General features: G+C 47.1%; 1 protein-coding gene across 1 annotated transcript in view; it reads right to left on the reverse strand.

The window, feature by feature from the left end:
• The window catches only part of EPHB1 (EPH receptor B1), a 420917-nt gene that overhangs the window by 112123 nt on the left and 289339 nt on the right, over positions 1–19455 (reverse strand). Inside the window, exon 5 of the mRNA XM_059920279.1 lies at positions 3707–4042. Coding sequence (XP_059776262.1) covers positions 3707–4042 — 336 coding nt within the window. The remainder of the gene's footprint in view (positions 1–3706; positions 4043–19455) is intronic.

Here is a 19455-nt window from a genome sequence, read left to right on the forward strand (position 1 = left end):
GGAGGGGATATGGAGATATATGTATATGTATAGCTGATTCACTTTGTTATAAAGCAGAAACTAACACACCATTGTAAAGCAATTATACTCCAATTAAAGATGTTAAAAAAAAAAAAAAAAGAAAAGCCTAATGGTGACTTTCTCTGATAGACTGATACCAACCATGACTCTTTTTGTCGGGTAGCTAAATCAGCTAAGATGAGCTGCCTGCCTCCACTGGGCAGGGCTCATGAGAGCAACACGATGCAGCACCAATGTGGCACATCTGGGCAGCCCCAAGGAAGAAGAGCATGACAATCCTGCCTCTACTGGACAGTAAGAACGGCACGCCCAGCCACAGATGCCGTCCATAGCTCCTCAACAGAGGAGGAACCAGCCCAGAGCAGTGAGCAGACTCCCAAGATAGATTCTCACGTTCAGATCAAGCCCAAAACCCTTGGCAGACAACTTGTCCAAACCCTTCTCTCATGTGACCCTGATATCCATTGTCAGGATCCAATTCACCTTGGAACAACTTGTACCCCTCAACAAACACACGCCTATCTCCCATTTCCAACCAGAGGCAGGGGGAAGCCTTTCATGGCTCAGCATCACAGAGAAAATTGTGGAAGGGTAATCAGCCTGCACACTGAGATCCCATCCACTCAGTCAGATGACACTGGCTGCCTCTGAATAACCCCTCTGTGCTTGGGGGCTATGATATGGGGAGCCCAGAGGGACTGCCCACCTTTTAGGGCAGGAAACAGAAGAGAGAAACAGAATGGATGGCCTGCCAATCCTCCTTCTAATCCCAGATTTCCCAAGCCCTTCAAGTCTCTGCTTCCTTATAGGATAAATGGGAAAAATAACGTACAAGTCACAGGGTAATTATGAAGATCAAATGAGTCTGTATATTCCAAAATAGTTTGTCAACTCAAAAGAGACACAAACTATGAATAATAACTATTACTCGATCAGGACCCACTCACTAGTCCCCCCACCATTTCAATTTGGGCTGTTCCAGGCAGGGAATAGATACTCAGTAAACACTTAGCAGTTGATTTAATGATTGATTCCAGGATGGCTCGTGGTCAAATTCTTTACCTGCCGTCTACCTACTCATGACCCAAACAGTAGGATAAATGTGGCCACAGGTACTGACAAGGGTCGCACCATACCTGGAGGTCAGAGGTGGGAGACTGACCTGGATCTTGCCCAGAGTGGAAGAGCCCAGGGCTGCTCTGGAAAGGGGACAGGCATATCATGACTTCTTGGTGATACAGGGGTTCATCCACCTTGTCTCTTAATGGATCTGAGTGAGTCACTAGGGATTTTATGATGCCTGTTATTTAGTCTCTCTTTCATCCCTTATAAAATCTGGGGCTTCCTTTCATGTTTCTAAACTCTTCTTGCAGAGGTACAGGCTCGAGTGTTTATTTTGAAAGTTATCATCTTTTTAAAGAAATATCTGTTTGTGGAAAGTAATTTGCATTCACATGTGGACTCACCAAACAGCCCCGTGTTCCTCAGAGCCCCACAGCCCACGGATGAGAAACCACTGGTTAACTTGACCTTTATTTTATAATAACCATATGCCACCAAGAAGCAGTTGCAACCTTATCTTGTTGATTGTAAACTTTCTGACACCCAAATTCCAGAATTCCCAAAGAGAAATCGTAGATTGGACAGTGACAATGGGGCTGGGACTACAAAATCAGGGAAGGTTAAGAATAAAGGGCCCATGAGAGGGCGAACAAAGGGCATGAGAAATGCTCCTGGAGGGGCCAACGGGCACAGACAAAAATAAATATTTTGTATATTGGTAATGCAGGGTCCCTTGTAGAAGCCCTGGTCCCTCAGCTCCACGGCAGCCTGGGAAGGTGCAGATGGCAAGACAAGCAGATGAATAGCAGGGAATAGCAGGGAATAGCAGGGTAAGGGAAGGGAGGGGCAGAAATCAAAGCAAACCAATATAAGTGGCAGGTTTGTTCACACATGCTTAGAGAGAGGGAAAAGACAGCCAAGCCCAGCGTAACATGACAGACTGGAAGGATTATTATTCCCAGAAGCTGGGACACTAAAATATTTCAGCCAGTTTTCTGCCTTAAACTCTCCAAGGGAAATACTGCTAACAAAGGCTGCTCATGTTATGTGCTCATCGTGATGCAGAAATTACCGTTCTCTTCTCTTTGAGTAAGATGGGCTGTCACAACCTTTGTCTCCATGGCACTGGGGCTGTGGTCACCAGCTGGAGGCTTCCACACTTCCACTCTTATTTTCTCGCTACACACGTATGCATGTAAACACGTGACCCTACGCATACATACAAACACGCACACACGAACACACACACACGCTCACAGCAACAACGCAGCCATCTGGATAGCCATGCTCTCCGACGACACCTTTTTTTCTTCTCAGTTCTAACAGCTTAAACCCAAGAATCATCTGCCATCAAAGATGCCTGGTATTACAAGAGGTAGAATGAGTCTCAGGATGGGGAGATGAGGACTAGGAAAGGATGGAGAAGAATAGAAGAGGTCAAGAATTGGGGGCTATGTGGAGGGAGAGAGAGCAAAGAGAAATGCTCGGCTCCTGCTATTCCATTAACAAGCTGTCCTTTTAGAATTTGTTGATTGAGAAAAATCCATAATTCCAAGTAAGATCATAGTCCACTGCCCACGACCCCCATCGTTGCCTATAGACGTGATCTTCATGTCCCCTCTGCAGCCTTGCACCTTCCCTCCAGGGGGGAGATGGCTCATTTCTCTCTAGCTGCATGTTTACAGCACACAATACTTAGAATATACCACCTTGCAGCTCTGTACTTTGTGTCTACGTCCTGGAAATTCTTCAGTTATTGAGTTTCATGGGAGGAACAATGGTGTCCAAGTATCATTGTATTCCTCACAGTGTCTAATTCATAGCTTGGCACACAGTAGATGCTGAATAACTGTCTCAATAATTGAGTGAATTAATAAATAAATGAGTGAGTGCATGAATTGACTGGTTAAATGGATATAAAAAGAAATGGATTGTTGCAAGAGGTGTGAAAAGTAATAAAAGGAAAAGGTCAGAAGAGCAAAAGATACAGAAATAAAGAGAAGAGAAGAAAATGCGTTCTGAGCTATGCATGCCACAGGGATGTACCAGCCATCAGGAGTGATCTACTGCCAACTATCTGAAGTCTCTATAACAGTGTAGCATTCATCTGACCAAGCTGTAAAGGAGAACGTACTGTTGAATTACATGGGTTTAATTGAAAAATAATCTATGAAGGCAGTACTGACTATCACATGATTTCTGAGAAGTTTCTTTCATTGGGTTGGCTAATAAAGCAGCACTGGTGTTCTCAAGATCGTGCAGTGCTTCTGCCCATCCACCCACCTACCCATCCATCCATCTGTCCATCCATCCTTCCAAGGACATTCGTTGAGCCCCAGCTGGATGCAGAACACTGGGTCATACTCTGGCTTGGATGTACATCTTTGCTTTTGAACTGGGCACAAGAAAACCCCTCAGAATCCAGTTCATTCTCAGAGGTGAAACACTACAGCCTTTTCCTCCATGGTCACAAATGCCCATCGCCTGATACCTTCACTCCTGGGAGGAGGCCTGAGGGCAGACTAATGGGATATGTGTGGCCAAAGCTTTGTTCCTGCACAGAAGTGGCAAAGAGCCAGCCCCGCAGACAGACAGAGAGGAGCACAGACACCTGCAGACTTACCAGCTTGGTTTGTGGTGATGTTGACTGAGACGTGCTGTGGGGGGAAGGGACTTTTGCTGGAGACCCCATTGACGGCCTGGATGTCAAAGGTGTAGGGGGTGTGAGCCCACAGGCTGCTGATGGAGACACGGCACTCAGTCAGGCCCAGCTGCCTGGGCACGAACTCCACGTTGTCATCGCAGCGGGAGCAGCTCCGGCGGTCTGCCCGGCACTTCTTACAGATGATGTTGTAGGTGACATCATCTCGCCCACCTGTCTCCCGAGGAGGGTGCCACTCCAGAATGATGGATGTCTCATTGACAATGGATATGACATTGCGGGGACCTGATGGCACACCTATAGGGAGACAACGAAAGGACAGTGAGGTTGGATAGAAGTTTCCCCAGCATCTCTCCATCTGTCTTTGGTGTGTTCTTACTCTCATCACATACACACATCCCCTCTCCTCCCTCAACGCCAAATCTCCATGCCTCAATCCATTCTGAGAAAAAATGACAGACAGAGATGACAACCTGTCTCCCACTCCCCTTTTAGTCATTCCCACTGGAGTTTTCCCTCTTTGAATCATGTGTGCCAAGGGAGAGGAGGATGGAGGACTTGGGTACAAGCCCTTCTGTTCTCAGGACCAAGCTGCATCCTCCAGGCAGCTTTAGCATCAATAACATGTATGTATATTGGACACTTATTGGATTCCTTGTCTTTTCTTAATTGGTGTAGAACTCACTCAAGGATTGAAGAATAGGAGTGACCCCTCATAAGACCCAACATATCCAGGCATCCTGCATAAAATCTCACACAATCTGGGATGTATGTGGTGTGTGCATGGCATTGGGAGTGTTTTTCTGTAGGATGGGCTGCCAGAAGACCTGGAGAGATGAATATTCACATTGCACAAGTTTTGGTGCATGAAGTCAGGAAATTCACGCAGCCACCATTTTTGACCCCATGACACTAGAAGAGCACAGGAGTTTGTCCCAGACACTCTGCTAGCTACTTTGCATGCATTTAACACCCCCCCCCCCACAAGAATGCTATTGGGAAGGTACAATAATTAACTCAATTTTATTGAAAGGGAAACTAATGCTGACAATGGGGACTGGCTATAGATCATGTGGTCTATGAGAACTAAAATTGGCATGGACACCACATCTACCTGATTCCAAAGCTCAGGTTCTTAACTATAGCCCTGTGTTGCCTGTTAGTGAAACTATCTTTTCCTACTAAGGGAAGAGTTGGCCTTACTCTGATATGACACAACCAGTGTTGGCAGTCAAATCTATAAACGGACAACAGGAGATTTGAACAGACTGCCTCTCCTACAAATCAGCCGGGCTCACAGGGACTCAAGGAGGGCAGCCTCTTCCCTCTGGACAGTTCTGCCCATGGCTGCTGGTCACACTCTGGCAAAGTCTGAAATGCCTTGTTGCAAAACTCTAGAAAGCCTGGTCCCTAGTAGGAGGGCAAAAATGCTGCCAAATTAATGGCCGGCCGCAGTCCTGAGCATTTGGAGATTAAGTTGGAGAATCTCCTGCCCAAGAACAGAGCAGATCACAGCCTCTGGCTCCCAGGCTGAGCTCTGCTTATCCTCAGTATCCGCCTGATGGAAATGGATCCCTCCTGGAAGCACCCCCCCCTTCCGAATGGTGGGGCGGCTGGAGCCACCGCTCTGGATAGTAATGCTTTCAGAATTCACGCACGTGACTGTCGCCAACTGAAGGAAGACGTGTATGGCAATTCATGCTGGAGACAGGAATCAAATGCCAACACACAGAATGAGGGAATAACAAGAAGGTCGGGGGGCACCAGGGAAGGATTCTGTGTTGAATCAGTCAACAGCAAGCAGCTAGAGCAGAAAGCAAATATTAAATCGGATTGTATTAAAACATGAAAGAAAATCAGTACTGTACTATATAAAGCCCATTAGGCCTGAGCTAAAGCACAACTTTCATGCATGCTTGTGACAGGGCAGGATTCATGAGGCATTTTTACTAAAGTCTTGCAAATAGTGTTCAAGAATTCCTCACCCCTATGCCCAGGGATGAACATCCATCTCTTTGCGAATCAGCACACAGCTAGTACTGGGCGGTCAGTCGGGACCACGCTAGGTGGGCTCCTACAGGGCGTGGCCAGCCTCATCTCACACTGCACTAGTCATTAAACGTCCATATCGGCCGGTGCCTGTCTTAGACATGTCTGTTTGCTTGGACTGATGAGACTCAGACCACAGGCTCCCAGTGGTCAATGCCATCACTGCCTGTCTCATTGTTACAGCAGACAGCCTAGCTTCAGCCACAGGCCACTGTTTCTCATGATCATAATAATTACGTTCACCAAGCGCGTGTTCTATGCCAGGCATGGGGTAAATCCTTTAACCATGTTATCTTGCTGCCTCCTTATGACATTTTGAGGCTATCACTCAGAAAGCAGCCTTGGGCGGAGGAGCAGAGACAGGTACCGTCAGAGAGAGTGACCACCCACCCCTGCCACCCTTTGGAGACCTCTCCACTTCAGTTACCTCCTCTCTCCCTTGAACTTCAACTTCACCCTCTCCCCTAACTCCACCTTATCCCCTTAAATGTGCATAAGTCATTGCCATTTTAAAACCAAAATATGGTCACCTGGCGTTTCTTTCTCTATATTACATGTCCTCTATCTCCTCTCCAGCCAAGCTTTCCCAAAGCGGAGTCACACTTACGGGCCTCCCTCTCTCCCTGCTCAGCCAAATGCAGCCAGGTTGCTCTCTCACTCCACCACCATGCCTGCCTTTTTTGGCAGGGGGCTCCTACTTGAAAAATCCAGGGAACACAATTCAGTCCTTACCTTCCTGACAACTCCCTGTGTGGTCGCCACAACGTGGGAGCCCAACACACAGTCTGTCAGCTTATTTCCTTTCCTCGGATCTTTCCCTTCCTCTATATCTCCACTGCCTCACAAGGATGAGCCTTGTCAATTTTCCTGCCCTATTGCAAAGACTCCTAACAATTCTCTAACATCACTTTCCATCTCTCCTATCCATTCTCTCCTGCCAGGGTGTAAGTTCCAAACGTACATGGGATCATACAGTTTTCTACTCACACCCCAATTATTCAAAAGTTCACCCTCCTTTCCAAGTCCTACAGGTCCCCATGTGGTCTTGCTGCTCTTGATCTCACCTCTGGCCCCTTGGACCTTAACCCTCATATTGTAATGAACAGGAAGATTCCTGTGATGTCCTTTGCACACTAAGCTCTCTTTACTTCCACCAAGCCTTTGCAGTGTGTTTTCTCCTCTGTCTGTAATTATTTTCCTTCTATCTACTCGAGGAACTCCTGCTCACCCTCCAGATCCAGCACATTCCACCAGGAGTCATGCATCCCCCCGCTGGGCTTCCATTAGCCCATTTCTCGATGCCTAACTCAGAATCCACCATTGCACTGTGCTGGGCTCTTCTTATGTGTCCTCACCATGCTGTGGCCTCCTGGTGAACAGGGGCTGGTGGCTGGTTAGTCTCCATGATTCTTATGCTCAGCATTTTGCCTGGGAGAGGCCCCATTCCACCAGTTTTCAACCTCTACTCAGTGTGCAAGGCTTCAGGTCACATGTGTGCACCGCTCTCCAGCATGAGACATGATGCCCTGTGGTGGGGCTGAGGGAGGATGCAGCAGCAGCAGTAGAGAGGACCCCGCTTGTTCCCCTGAATGGTAGAGGCTTTGGTGAGATAAAGGTGGTGGGTGACAAGCTGCCCCGTCCCTGATCCATTGGTGTCCATGGAAGCTGGGGGAGACCAACCCTGGCCAGTACTTTCTCCATGTCTGTTCACTTGCTTCCCACTCAAGAAGAAAAACAGTGGGTTTCCAAGAAGAATTTTTCAAGCTTATTTAGAAACAGGCTTCATATGAAGCAACCACCTCTCATTCATGGCTGCACTCCAGAGCAAATGCATCTGTGGGGCATGAACAGGACTCTGTGGGAGCCGTGGTTGCTGAGTCCAAGGCCGCATAAATCTGAATCCTTTCCTTCCAAGGAGCAGGAACAGACATTAAGAGCCTTCCCTGGAGAGCAGACTCAGACAGCTCGGAGAACCTGCACGGTCATTGCCTGGGCTCCCCGTGCATACTTGTGGAAGTGGCCCAAGTGTGGGCCACAAACGATGGCTAAAACCCAATTCGTTATTCATTTGTTCACTCACTCACTCTTTTAATAAATACTCTTGCACTGTTCTGGGCACTTGGGAAATAGGAAAAAGCAAACCAGACAAGCTCCTACTCCCATGGAGCTTACATGGAGAGAAAAAACTGACAGGAAAAAAGGAAACACAGAGATAAAGGAGATGGTTCCAGATAAGAATAAGTGTCAGGAAATAAAGCCGTCCCTGGGCTCAGATTGTCTCCCCACAATGCTTGCTCCTGTCCCTTTTCCCAAGAGGCTTCTTCCAGGCCAGGCAAGCCAGGCCCAGTGTCTGGACAGCTAAAACAATGATTGTCCCCAAGTTTATGCTCCTTTGTCCTGATGACAAGGGTGCATTCCTGCAAGTAGGCAGCCTAGTCTCTCCTGTGCCTGAACAAAGAGTCTGACCAGAGAGCAGATTTGGCCTCCAAATAAATCTCCCTAGAGGAAGCGCTAGGGCCATTTCCTACCCATTTAGGCTGCATCCCCTGGGTTTGGGGCCCTCCCCCTGCAGAGAGTATTTGGCCAGCACTGGGGTCCCCAGCAACATCCTCAGGAAGGAGGCCAACTGAGACCAGCAAGCCAAAACTTTAAAGGGGGAGTGGAGAGGGAGGCCAGAGAGAGAAGAAAATCTGCTTTCTCCGTCCTCAGAAGCCCTCAGGAAGTACACTGGCAGGGCTCAGAGCCAGGGTCTCCTTGTCTAAACTCCCTGCTCTCTCGTCTGTGTCCTCGTTTTTCTTAATTACATACAGACAGGCTTTTTGAAGCCTCTCTGATCTGTTGCCACGGTTACTACTGATGAAAGCTTCCTGCTGAAAGGGCTAGGAAAACTCAGTCCTTTTAAAGGATGGGAAAACTGCTGAGCTGTGATTCTCTGTCTGGGTGGAAGGAACAGGGTGGATTCTGGGTTGTGGGGATGGGTCTCCAGGGTCTTCCAGGATGTGCCTGAGAGGTTGGTTCAGCCTGCATGGAGCATGGATGGCGTTGGGACTTCAAAGAGTTAAGCAGAAATGATCCTTCTAGAGCCATAGGGCTAGCCCAAGTGTTGTCACATTGAGATAGAATCTCCTGCTTCTTAATGTGCTTTGGGCCAGATGATTATTTTTTAAAGAATCGAGAGACAGGGTGGGTGGGAGAGAGTAGTTGAGTTTATTTGTAGGCATAAAGCTGGAAATAAGAGCACTCTTGAGTAATCAAAGGGAAAATCTGCTGAAGACAGGTAAGCCCTGAAAGCCAATTTCTTTATTAGGAATCTTAATAAAGCCAACATCCTGGTTTTAGAATTTAGATGTGAATTTCTGGCTTGTCCGAGGTATAGAGCAGGCAGTGTCTAGCTAACTGTGCATTGCTGCTGCCAGGGTCTGTGTCCTTGTACCCCTCCCCATGGGGAGCAGGTGAGGGTGACAATCACAGCGAGGCAATGCTCTCCTGGGAGGCTCCTCGTGCAGGCTGGAATTGAACTGCTCTGCGTAAGGCCAGAGATGAGGCCATCCCTTTTGTGTGCATGACCTCTTGAAGAATCTGATGAAAGCAACACAGATTTTCCTGAGAAAAATGAACATCTACTTGTTTCCAGAGACTCTGAGAGGTCTCTGAAACCAACCAACAAACCTCCTAAATGTTCACAGCAACAAAGTTAAAAAAATATTCTCTTGTTGGCAAACCTTAGGGATGTGAACTTCTAAGCCTTAATTTTCTCATCTGAAAAATGGTAGTTTTGAGGATTTAATAAGATAGTAAGTCCAAGGAGTTTAGCTATGTGGTTGGTACACAGAAAAACTCAGTTAATGTCAGCTGCTATTAGTATTAGTATTGTCATTATTGGATGATCTGGTTGACCCACTCGTTGAACTAAGATTAATCTAATTCAGCCACTTGTTCCTTGAGCAGAAACCCTGATGCCCAGACCTATGCTGACATCCATGAAGATAAGAGGAGCCCATATGTTTATTAATGAGGCAAGACCCCTTACCTACAGAGTACTGGGAATTGTGGGCACGTACAGTTAAGGGTCAGAGCAAGTGATACAGACACAAAGAGTTACAAACGGATGTTTGAGGAATGATAAGATCAATGAAGAACAAAATTTTTAGAGATGGTGTCTGGGCATCCTGCCTACAAGATTGGAGTTGTACTTGGGGAGAAGCACCTTGAAGGCTTTCTGCTCTAGTCTATACCCTCTAGGACACCTAACCCTTGCAAGCACATCCTAGGTAGAGCCCTAGTCTTGGGTATAGGGCTCTGTCTCCAGAATGGTTCCAGCTCTTTTTATCTCCTGGGCTCAAAACCTCTGTGTACATCTATACATCTGCTTTCTGGCCTCCCAAGAGGCTGTCTGGCTTTGACCAGTATCTGGTCTTGCTTGTTCTCCTTCCTCCTGGCAAGGAAACCCCACCTTTATACTCCTACAGCAAACTGTGTTCTCTATGCAATCTTCCTTTAGAAGAAAGGGTTGAGATAGGGCTTGTGAATGAGCCAAAAAGGACATTTGATACTCAAGACTCTTGAATGCAGAGGTAGTGTCCTCGTGGCTGAGAAGAGTCAAGATTGTAGTTTGGAAATATGTGGTTTGCATATTTTAATGTGGGGTGAGGATTAAGAAGGGAGAAAAAGGGAGATCAGAAAATAACATCAGGGATAGGGATGGCAAAAAATGTGTGTTGTGAGGGACCAGGAAGACATGTGAGGAGTGGTCCAGGACTGGTTATCAAAAGTGATAGTACTATCAGGACATCTCTTTCCTCACTGCTCACTGTGACATAGCTACTTTAAGGAACCATGTCTGAGTGATTGGAAGGCTTCCTAGGGAAGAATAAAGGTCTTTGAGATTTTATGGAGAAATAGGGAGAAGAGGCAGACATGGCAATGGGGGCTATGAAGGTCTGAAGAGGTTTTTTATAAAAGCAAAATATGCAGGAAACTAAGTCAGGCTTGTGGTTACGCCTTTGCCCTCAATACAGCGTACAGGGCTGCAAGCAGGATGGGTTGGAGGGTAACATAAGCCAAAAAAGGGAAATTTTGCAAATGTCAGAAAGGCTGTAGAGTTACCAAATAAACATGAGGTCAACTTCATGTTCAGCTGTGGTTCCTTCTTTGGTAACTTGTTCATTGAAAACAATGTCAAAACAAAAAATGTCTCTCTATTCTCTGGCTGCCACGTGTAGCTTTGACACTCTTCAGACTAAGTTCAGCTCTCTCTCTCCATTTAGCTTTCCCTCCTGAGGCACCAATTCCTCTTCCACCATTCCTTCACTTGGTGTAGACTTCCTGGGAGAGATTGGACAAGAGCGACCACTATGCTAGAGGAAAGGGTTGTGACGTGGTGTGTCGTGCAGGTTCAGCACCTTGGAGAGGGGCATGAGCCTGAGCACTCCCACTTTCACTGGGGTTCCCTGGATGGCAGTGGGCAGCTCCCAAAGATTCTCTGTCAGGCACCAATAACACCACAGTAACAAGGGTCTTTGACAACAGGGGTTGTAAAGTTTTGTCATTAAGGGGGTGGGGTGTATGACTATTTGAGGCCGTATCAGGAAACCAAGAGTAAGTTATCAGGGACCTGGTGGAAAGCAGTGGCATCAAATGAACAGACTGCTGAGGCACCCTCCATTCAATATTGGAAACTTAGAGGGGCTTGGGGTCTTTGGGAAAAACTGATCAAGGATTATCTATAATTTGTGAGGGATGAGCACCAGACAATTGGAACACTGTTTTGCTCAATGTGAAGATGGTAGTGTCTGAAGTCCTGAGGTGTCTTTTCCAAAGAGGGAGTTGTGTTGGGGGCCTGAGGCACAGGACTGGAAAACTGAGTCATGTCTGTCCCTTTGCAAGCTCAGGTACACTGGTTACTCCCCTCAAAATGTAGGCTGTCCCCCCTGGAGAAAGGAGGAGAGGACATTGAAACCTGGACCAGTCATGTTGCTTTACTTTTCCTAATTGCCCTGAGATCTCAACATTCCCAGAGACAACTTTATGTCACCTTTTGAACCAGCTTAAAATGAACCCCAGGGACATAGTCTTCCTGGGGATAGACACCTGTGCCATCTGCATGGATGTCGGGAGGAAAAGGCTTTGATTTGGTGGAACTCGTTTACTTCATGCCACTAAGTGGGTGAGTAATTTTGGTAGTTTGCCTAGAATAGATTTATACAAGGATCATCTGAAAGATCAGAGAGATGGCTGTGGTTTCCTTTTCAGTGGAGTTCTATACGGAATTGTGAATTTCATTTTAACAACAAACCCTCTATGCAAAGTACTATCATAGGCATTTTGGTACATAACTTAATGAAATCTCATTTTCCCAACATCCATAGGAACTATTATCTTCATTTTACATATAAGGAAACTCTAGCTCAGAGCTATTAAATAACTTGCCTAAATCATGTGGTGGGTGAATGCTGGAATCAAGACTTGAATACAGGCTTGAATGGTTCCAAAGTGCACTCTTAATAACTCTTCCCCCTAGGGTGGAGGCACCTAAGGGTGCAAGGTGCAAGTGTGATGCAAATGTAGCCAGGTGCTGGGGGGTAGGGGGTAGGTCTCTTGTGGAGGCAGGAAGCTCTTGTTCCTGAACCGTTTCAGTAGTTTCCCTATAGAAACAGGGCAACCGTGGTTCCAGGGCCTTGCTGAGCACGTCTGAGTCTGTTGCTCATTAGGGTCTTGGAGACACTGGTCCTGTACTCAGGCAATTCTCCTAATCATAACAGTTAGTAATAAGAAGAAATGACTAGTCAAAACAAGGAGAGACCCCACTGAGAGGGATTTCGGGAGCATCAAAGAACCCAGTGTTACACATTTCACCAAACACCAATGTTTGTAGAAAGTAATTCTTGTTTCTCCTTCTTCTATGGAGCTAATTGTATGGGAGAGAAGGGGGTGAGTTTCACTTTCTGGGAAAAGAGACAGCCCCTCTACCTGGCCTAAGCCAAATCCTGAGCATCTAGGTTTTCCCAGGGCTGCAAGAGCCCTTGGAGGATGGCTGAGGGCCCTGCACCCTGAGAGGCAATGTATTTCAGCAGGAATGACTGACAGCCATCTTGCGTCACTGTCTGTGCGAGGGAGGGATAGAAAGTGGAATCTTCTATTTGTGGACCAAAGTGAGGCCAGAGAGAGGGGAGCTTGGACATGACACCCCCTGCAGATTCCTTGGGGACACTTCAAGTCAAGGAGAGCTAGAGGTCATGTCCTCTTAAAGACCTGCCCATCAAGACCTCCTTCTTGGCCCTGAAATGTGGCCTCAGGGCTTTCAGAAGTGGTGAAAGATGCACTGGACTCACAAAGAAAATCAGGCTGAGTGCCAGCTTTGTGACTTTAGGCAGGTCACTCATGCTCTCTGAGCCTAATCTTTCATGGATTCTTGACTGATCAGTCCATCTGTGTTGCTGAGACCCTACAGTGTGCTAAGCCCCGTATGTAAGATTATGGTATGAAAAATTCCCTGGCATCTACCCTGAGGAGCTCAAAGTCTGCAGCGGAGGTGGGCACCTGCACAGCTATCACACAAGCCACTGACTGACAAGACTGGTGGAGACGCATCCCCGGGCCTGGAGAGGGCCAGACACCATGCTGCGGGGACATGCAGGGTCCCTGCCTTCTTCCCACTTATGGGAGAATCAAACGGCAGAATACACGTTGAAGCCATAGTGTATCTTAGTATGCTCCACATGCATTAAAGACTATTCAGTATAGTTACCCAGGAATCCCTGCCCATCCATCCACCTTCCAGCAGAGAAAGAGTGACCACGTGCACACCTGTACAGTGAATAAAAGACACTGTCCAGAACATTTGACCTGAAGGCCCTCTGAAGACATCTTCCTGCCTAGGGCTTTTGAGGCCCTAGGCAGACCTTCTCTATGAGATCTACCAGGCTTCTATACAGGGCTCCCACCCCAGACTGGGATTCTTTCTCTGCGGGACTCAGGTAGTCCCTCAGAGAAAGAATCCACATAGGTCATCCTGCTGAAAGATCCATACACTAGGTCACAACCTGCCAGGCAGGCTCTAAGGTGTTTGCTGCCACCAGAGGCAACACTATAAGCCAGTCATATTCTTCTTGAAGTCAAAGGACTTTGGGACACACTTCAGTCTTTGGTACAACAGGATAGACCATTCTTGGGCAGGGTCTCCCACAGGGCAACTTGTTTTGGAATATCATTCTTACTTGATGCAAACTCAAACCCTGAATCACCCCAAACAATTCATTTGATTTAGCATGTCCTGACTCAACCCAGAGCTTGGTAATTTCCCCCAGGCTGGTGCAAGTGTGGAGACTGAGATCAGGAAAGAAATCTAGAAAAAGGAAACTGACACTATGTGTCTTGAGGTACGGTTGGCAGCCACTGGGCCAAAGCCTGTCAAGGATGAGGGTCACACACTTGATGCAAGCCTTGCAGGTAAAGCATCTCAACTCCCCTGAACTCCTCTTGGCACACAGCCTACTCTGAACTCTCAGATATTAGGTACTAAAGAGAGAAGGGCAAGGATCTTCCAAGGTAGTTTTTAAAAGAAGATAACCATCTGGGCCAGACTGGAGAAGCCCCTACGGCATACGGGGGTGGTAGCTGGGATGAGGCCTCAAGGCTACTGCAGGATCAGCAGTCCTCTCTCTCCACCATCCGCAGAGAGAGTGTGGTGCCCATAAAGGACTCCTGCCTCTCCACAGTTCTTCACAAATGACAAAAAGCCCCTCACTGTGTGGCAGAATTTTTCCAGTTGTCATAATTCTCCGTCTTTTTTAGAGACTGTATAACAGAATGGCATCAAGACAACAGCTGGGAAGAGACTACGGGTTACATAGTCATGGATTATTCATTTAATTTTCCCTGGGAACACACAGAAGAGTCTCCCAGCACTGTTGTATGTGGTTCTAAAAGAGACTTGAACTGTCTCTTTCCAGGTGTACAGAAAAGGCCCAGAATCCAAAGATAACAATTCAAGGTTAAGGAAACAAAAAGAGAAATTGAAAAAGGTAGGTATACCTCCCAGAAAGGTTCGGGTCATCCAAAAGCAAGTCCTGATTCTGACACTTCATAGACACACTCATTCTTGGCATGGGAAGGAACCTTGGAGGTCAGAGTGTGTCCCTGGTGGTGAATGCCCCCTACAGTCCCTACCTGGTTGGCCAGCCTCTGTTTGATTCCTCCAGTGATGGGAAGCTCACTACTCCCACCACCAGGAAGTCATTGCTAACAATAATCATAACCTCTTTGAAAATACAATGAAAAAAGTTACCTATTCTCAATACCACAAAACCCATAAAATATGTAGAATTAAGTCTCACAAGACCTGTGTAACACTTGTATGGAGGCAACTATAAAACTTTACTTAAGGGCACAAAAGAAGACTTGAACACATGCTCCTGGATGAAGAGATGCATATCATAAAGATGACAGTCATCTTCAAAATAATCCCTCTAGTCAATACTATCCCAATCCCAATGTAAAAGGATTGATTAATGAGCTGTGCCAAGCTGATTTCAAAGCTCATCTTGAAGATAAAAATGTTTCAGAATTGGCAAGACATTTTGACAATGAATAATATGTACAGACTTGGTTTACCAGTTATTGAAACATACTATAAAGCTACTATCTTTAGAACAGCTTAGAACTGGTGCTAGGAAAGACTAAACAATCAATGGGAAGGAATAAAGATAAGTCTGTACAGTCACTTAGTAGGTAATAAAAGAGTTATCTCACTAACATTTTGGACAATTCAGATGGAGCTCACAGGATGTTATTTTTTAAATAAGTTTATTTATTTATTTTTGGCTGCGTTGGGTCTTCATTGCTGTGCACTGGCTTTCTCTAGTTGTGGTGAGCGGGGGCTACTCTTCGTTGTGGTGTGCAGGCTTCTCATTGCAGTGGCTTCTCTTGTTGCGGAGCACGGGCCCTAGGCCCACAGGCTTCAGTAGTTGAGGCATGCAGGGTCAGTAGTTGTGGCTCATGGGCTCTAGAGCGCAGGCTCAGTAGTTGTGGTGCATGGGCTTAGTTGCTCCGCGGCACGTGGGATCATCCTTAACTAGGGCTCAAACCCATGTCCCCTGCATTGGCAGACAGATTCTTAACCACTGCACCACCAGGGAAGTCCCAGGATGTTATTTTTAATAAGAGAAATAAGAATACCAATATCACATCTTACACAAAAATAAATTTTAGATGGAGGAAGGAGCTAAAAATAAACTCTATATAAAGATTTAAAATAAAATATGAGAGTGTTTTTATACCTTAGAGTGGGGATGACATATACAAAACCCAGGCAAAATGTCAAGACACAAATCCTCAGAACCAGAAAGAAAAGGATGGCCAGGTATGAGCTCAAAAATTAAAAACCTTGATAACGCTAACAAATGCACTTATAAATAGAGTTAAAAATAAGTACAGGGCTGGGGGGCAAGATGTCATATATAATTAATAGGCATCTAGAAATCAATTTTTAAAAATAGAAAAAGGGCAAATGTTATAAACAGTCAATTCCCAGAAGACAAAATAAATTGGTCAATAAATATATGAAAAACACACACTAATTTATAATGAGGGAAATACCATCAAAATTATTAGGAGGTCAGTCAAATTGGCAAAAGCCAGAAGTCTTGATAACATCCAGCTGGGCCTGCCAGTGGGGAAGCAAGATGTACACCACTGGTAGGTGTGTCACTTGGTCGAGTCTTCTGGGGAAGCACTGTGGTGGTATTGATTGGCTTTCTGAGTGTATGTGCCCAGTAACCCAGCAATTCTATTTCTAGGTAAATTTCCTCCACAAGTACAGGCTTATGTGCCCCCAAGGTATGTCTGAGCGTTTTCATGGCAGTATTGTTCGTATTAGTGAAACAGTGTGTTGGCCCAAATGCCCACCTATGGGGAACACAGCAGAGGTTGCTCTCCCTCCCCCTCCCCCCATCCCCCTGCTCCCCCCTCTGCCATCTCCCCTCCACCACCACACCAACTCTCCTCTCTTCCCCAGTCTCACTGAAGACACATTTCCCAGCCACTTCCACAGAGATCACATGACGAATCTTGACCAATGAAATGCAATCCTTCACTGTCTCAAGCAGGCATCTGCATTACTGTGCTGTCGGGCCAGCTCAGAGGCAACCGTACTCCTTCCTGAGGAACGCAGCCCAGCACTGTGGGTAGGGAGCCCTGAACCCGTCAGGTCCGGGCAGAAATCGGGCCCTGACACTCACGAATGTGTGAGCTAGGGTACTAGCCCTGCCAGGCCTCAGTTCTCTCATCTATAAATTAGGAATAACAGAGGTAGCTATCTTATATTCTGTGAGGTTAATTGAGAAACTCCATGTCAGGGGCTTAATCAGCACCAGCTATTATGTTAGGCTTACTGTTAGGTGCTTATGTTCCTGATCCAGTCGGTTGTGGCCCGTGTCGGGGAACACCAGGCACACAGCGCTTGGGGTCCACTCAGAAGAGGCCTCTGCCCTAGGCCGTGGTGGTGCACAGCCTTCCCCATGCAGGGGGTGCAGGTACGGGCATGGCTAACCTCATCAGAGCTGCCTACAGCCCTGGAAGGACCAGGAAGCCCTAGTCCTTCCACAGTTGACAGGCACTAGCACAAAGCTTGCCCTTTGCTCACAGGGAGAGTGAATTCTCACTTCATAAGCAAGTTCCCCTGTGCTGGGCAGCAAACAGCATCCTCTCTGGAGTAACAGAGTTGCTCTCTATCTCTGCTCACTGAGCACTGGCAGGGCTTGGTGGTGACCATGGCTTTCCATGGCCCACCTGCCCCCCCCCCAGCCCCCAATCACCCACCAACAGAGACAGCCTGCACCAAGCCACATCTCACTGTACAGCTGTCATGCTGGCCTCACTCCACGCTGCAATGTGGAGCTTCCTTTATTGCCATTTCCAAGATGAACAGAGCTCGTGAGATGAGCCCCAGAGGGGCTGCTCAAAAGGCCACCTTGGGCATCTCTTTGCAAGTCTAAGCCCACAGTCACGAGAGGTGGGGGGAAAGACACACACCAAGACTACCATTACCCCAACCTTCTCTCTAGAATGGGGAGGGAGGACAGAGCGACCTCTGTGTCCAAGTGGCTTCTGGCCCTCTACCCATCAACCCCTGAGACAAGCCCCCCTTCTTAATGTGGTTTCAGAGTCAGAGCACCTTGACTGAGTGGGGCAGAGGTGGTCTCTGGCACAAGCTGGAGGGAATCCTGGTCCTTCCACAGTTGACTTCAGACTGCAGCCTGCTCTCTCTCTCTCTCTCTGCAAAGTCATCCGTGATCATTTACCCATTGGGGAGTCCAGACTTTAAGCCCACAGCCAACCCCCTGTCATAACAGTTCTCAGTTGTCTGGCTCCAACTGGACACTTTACAGCCAATTGTGTGGAAAGTTTCTCAGAAGACCAACACAGAGTTTCAAAATAAATTACTATAAAATGCAATTGTCCTGGTCCGATGCCACACATAATTCAGACAGCATGGATATGCCCACACTGACTATAAGACTCATGTCGTTCCACTTCACCCAACTTCCCGCACAATTCAGAAGGCATCACCAGTACCTCTTTGTACACTTCCAGTTGGGAGTAGATCACTAATCACTCAGGGGGCTTCACTCTCTTGGACAGTGTTCAGAATCTACCCTTAGACTAAGTTGAAAGTGGCTTCCTTCTAAATCTCTGATGAGAGTCAAAGATACCTGGGGCTCTTGGTCTTGGTCACACCCAGGTGAAGCCATCAGGGACATCTGTGGGGCTCTGGCTCTAACTGCCTTGTTACATTCACATGTTTTAGCCAACTGGGGCATACAGAGGATCACGGTCCTGGTCTGGGAAAGGGTTGGCTAGTGCCAGGTTTCCAATATGGCAGCTGGAGGTCCAGAGAATGAAAACAGGGGTGGAGCCAGTGATCTCACCCAGTGTAATGTAGTTTGAGGGTAGGTTCTGAACCCAGCCCCTGGAAAGGGTCAATGATCAGTAACAGAGGGGTGCATATCGGTTCCAGGACTGATTGCCAGTGGTGACTCTGAAAGGTGATTGCAAAGAAGAAACTGGCTGGAGGTCTAGGAGGGAGTCCCAGACCTGACCCCTCCCCCACCATGGGACTTGGGCTTGGCCTCTGGTGTCAGAACTGGATCAGGATCTGATTCTGGGTTACATGGATAGAAGAAGGCAGACTAGGGGAACCAGGACCCTAGTCACAGCTGGGGACCACCTATGAGGAGCTGGGGACCAAGGTGGTCTGCACAGGTAACACATGGATTTGTGATCACATCGTGATGGGGTGGAGATAGGGGTGATGGTGTAAGATCCCAGCCAACCTAGGATGACTCTCCAGAAGCAACTGCCCTAAAATGCCCATTTCCCCCACACTTTTTTTTCTGTTCTTATTTTGGATAGTGCAATTCAGATATGACTCAAACCTTATTCAGAACGACCAAAACAAAGACAATTTTTTGAGCCCTCACCATACGCCTGACACTGAGTTAGGTATATACATCATCACAACTTGGCACAATAATAAACAGTATCTTCATTTTATGGAAAAGAACAGAGGTTCAGAGAGGTTAAGTAACCATGGCAAAGGAGGGGTAGAGCCAAGAGTGAAGTCTGGTCTACCTGATCCCAAGAGCAGGGCTCTTACCACCTGG

Source organism: Balaenoptera ricei, chromosome 4 (assembly GCF_028023285.1).
Source record: "Balaenoptera ricei isolate mBalRic1 chromosome 4, mBalRic1.hap2, whole genome shotgun sequence".
Taxonomy (NCBI): Eukaryota; Metazoa; Chordata; class Mammalia; order Artiodactyla; family Balaenopteridae; genus Balaenoptera; species Balaenoptera ricei.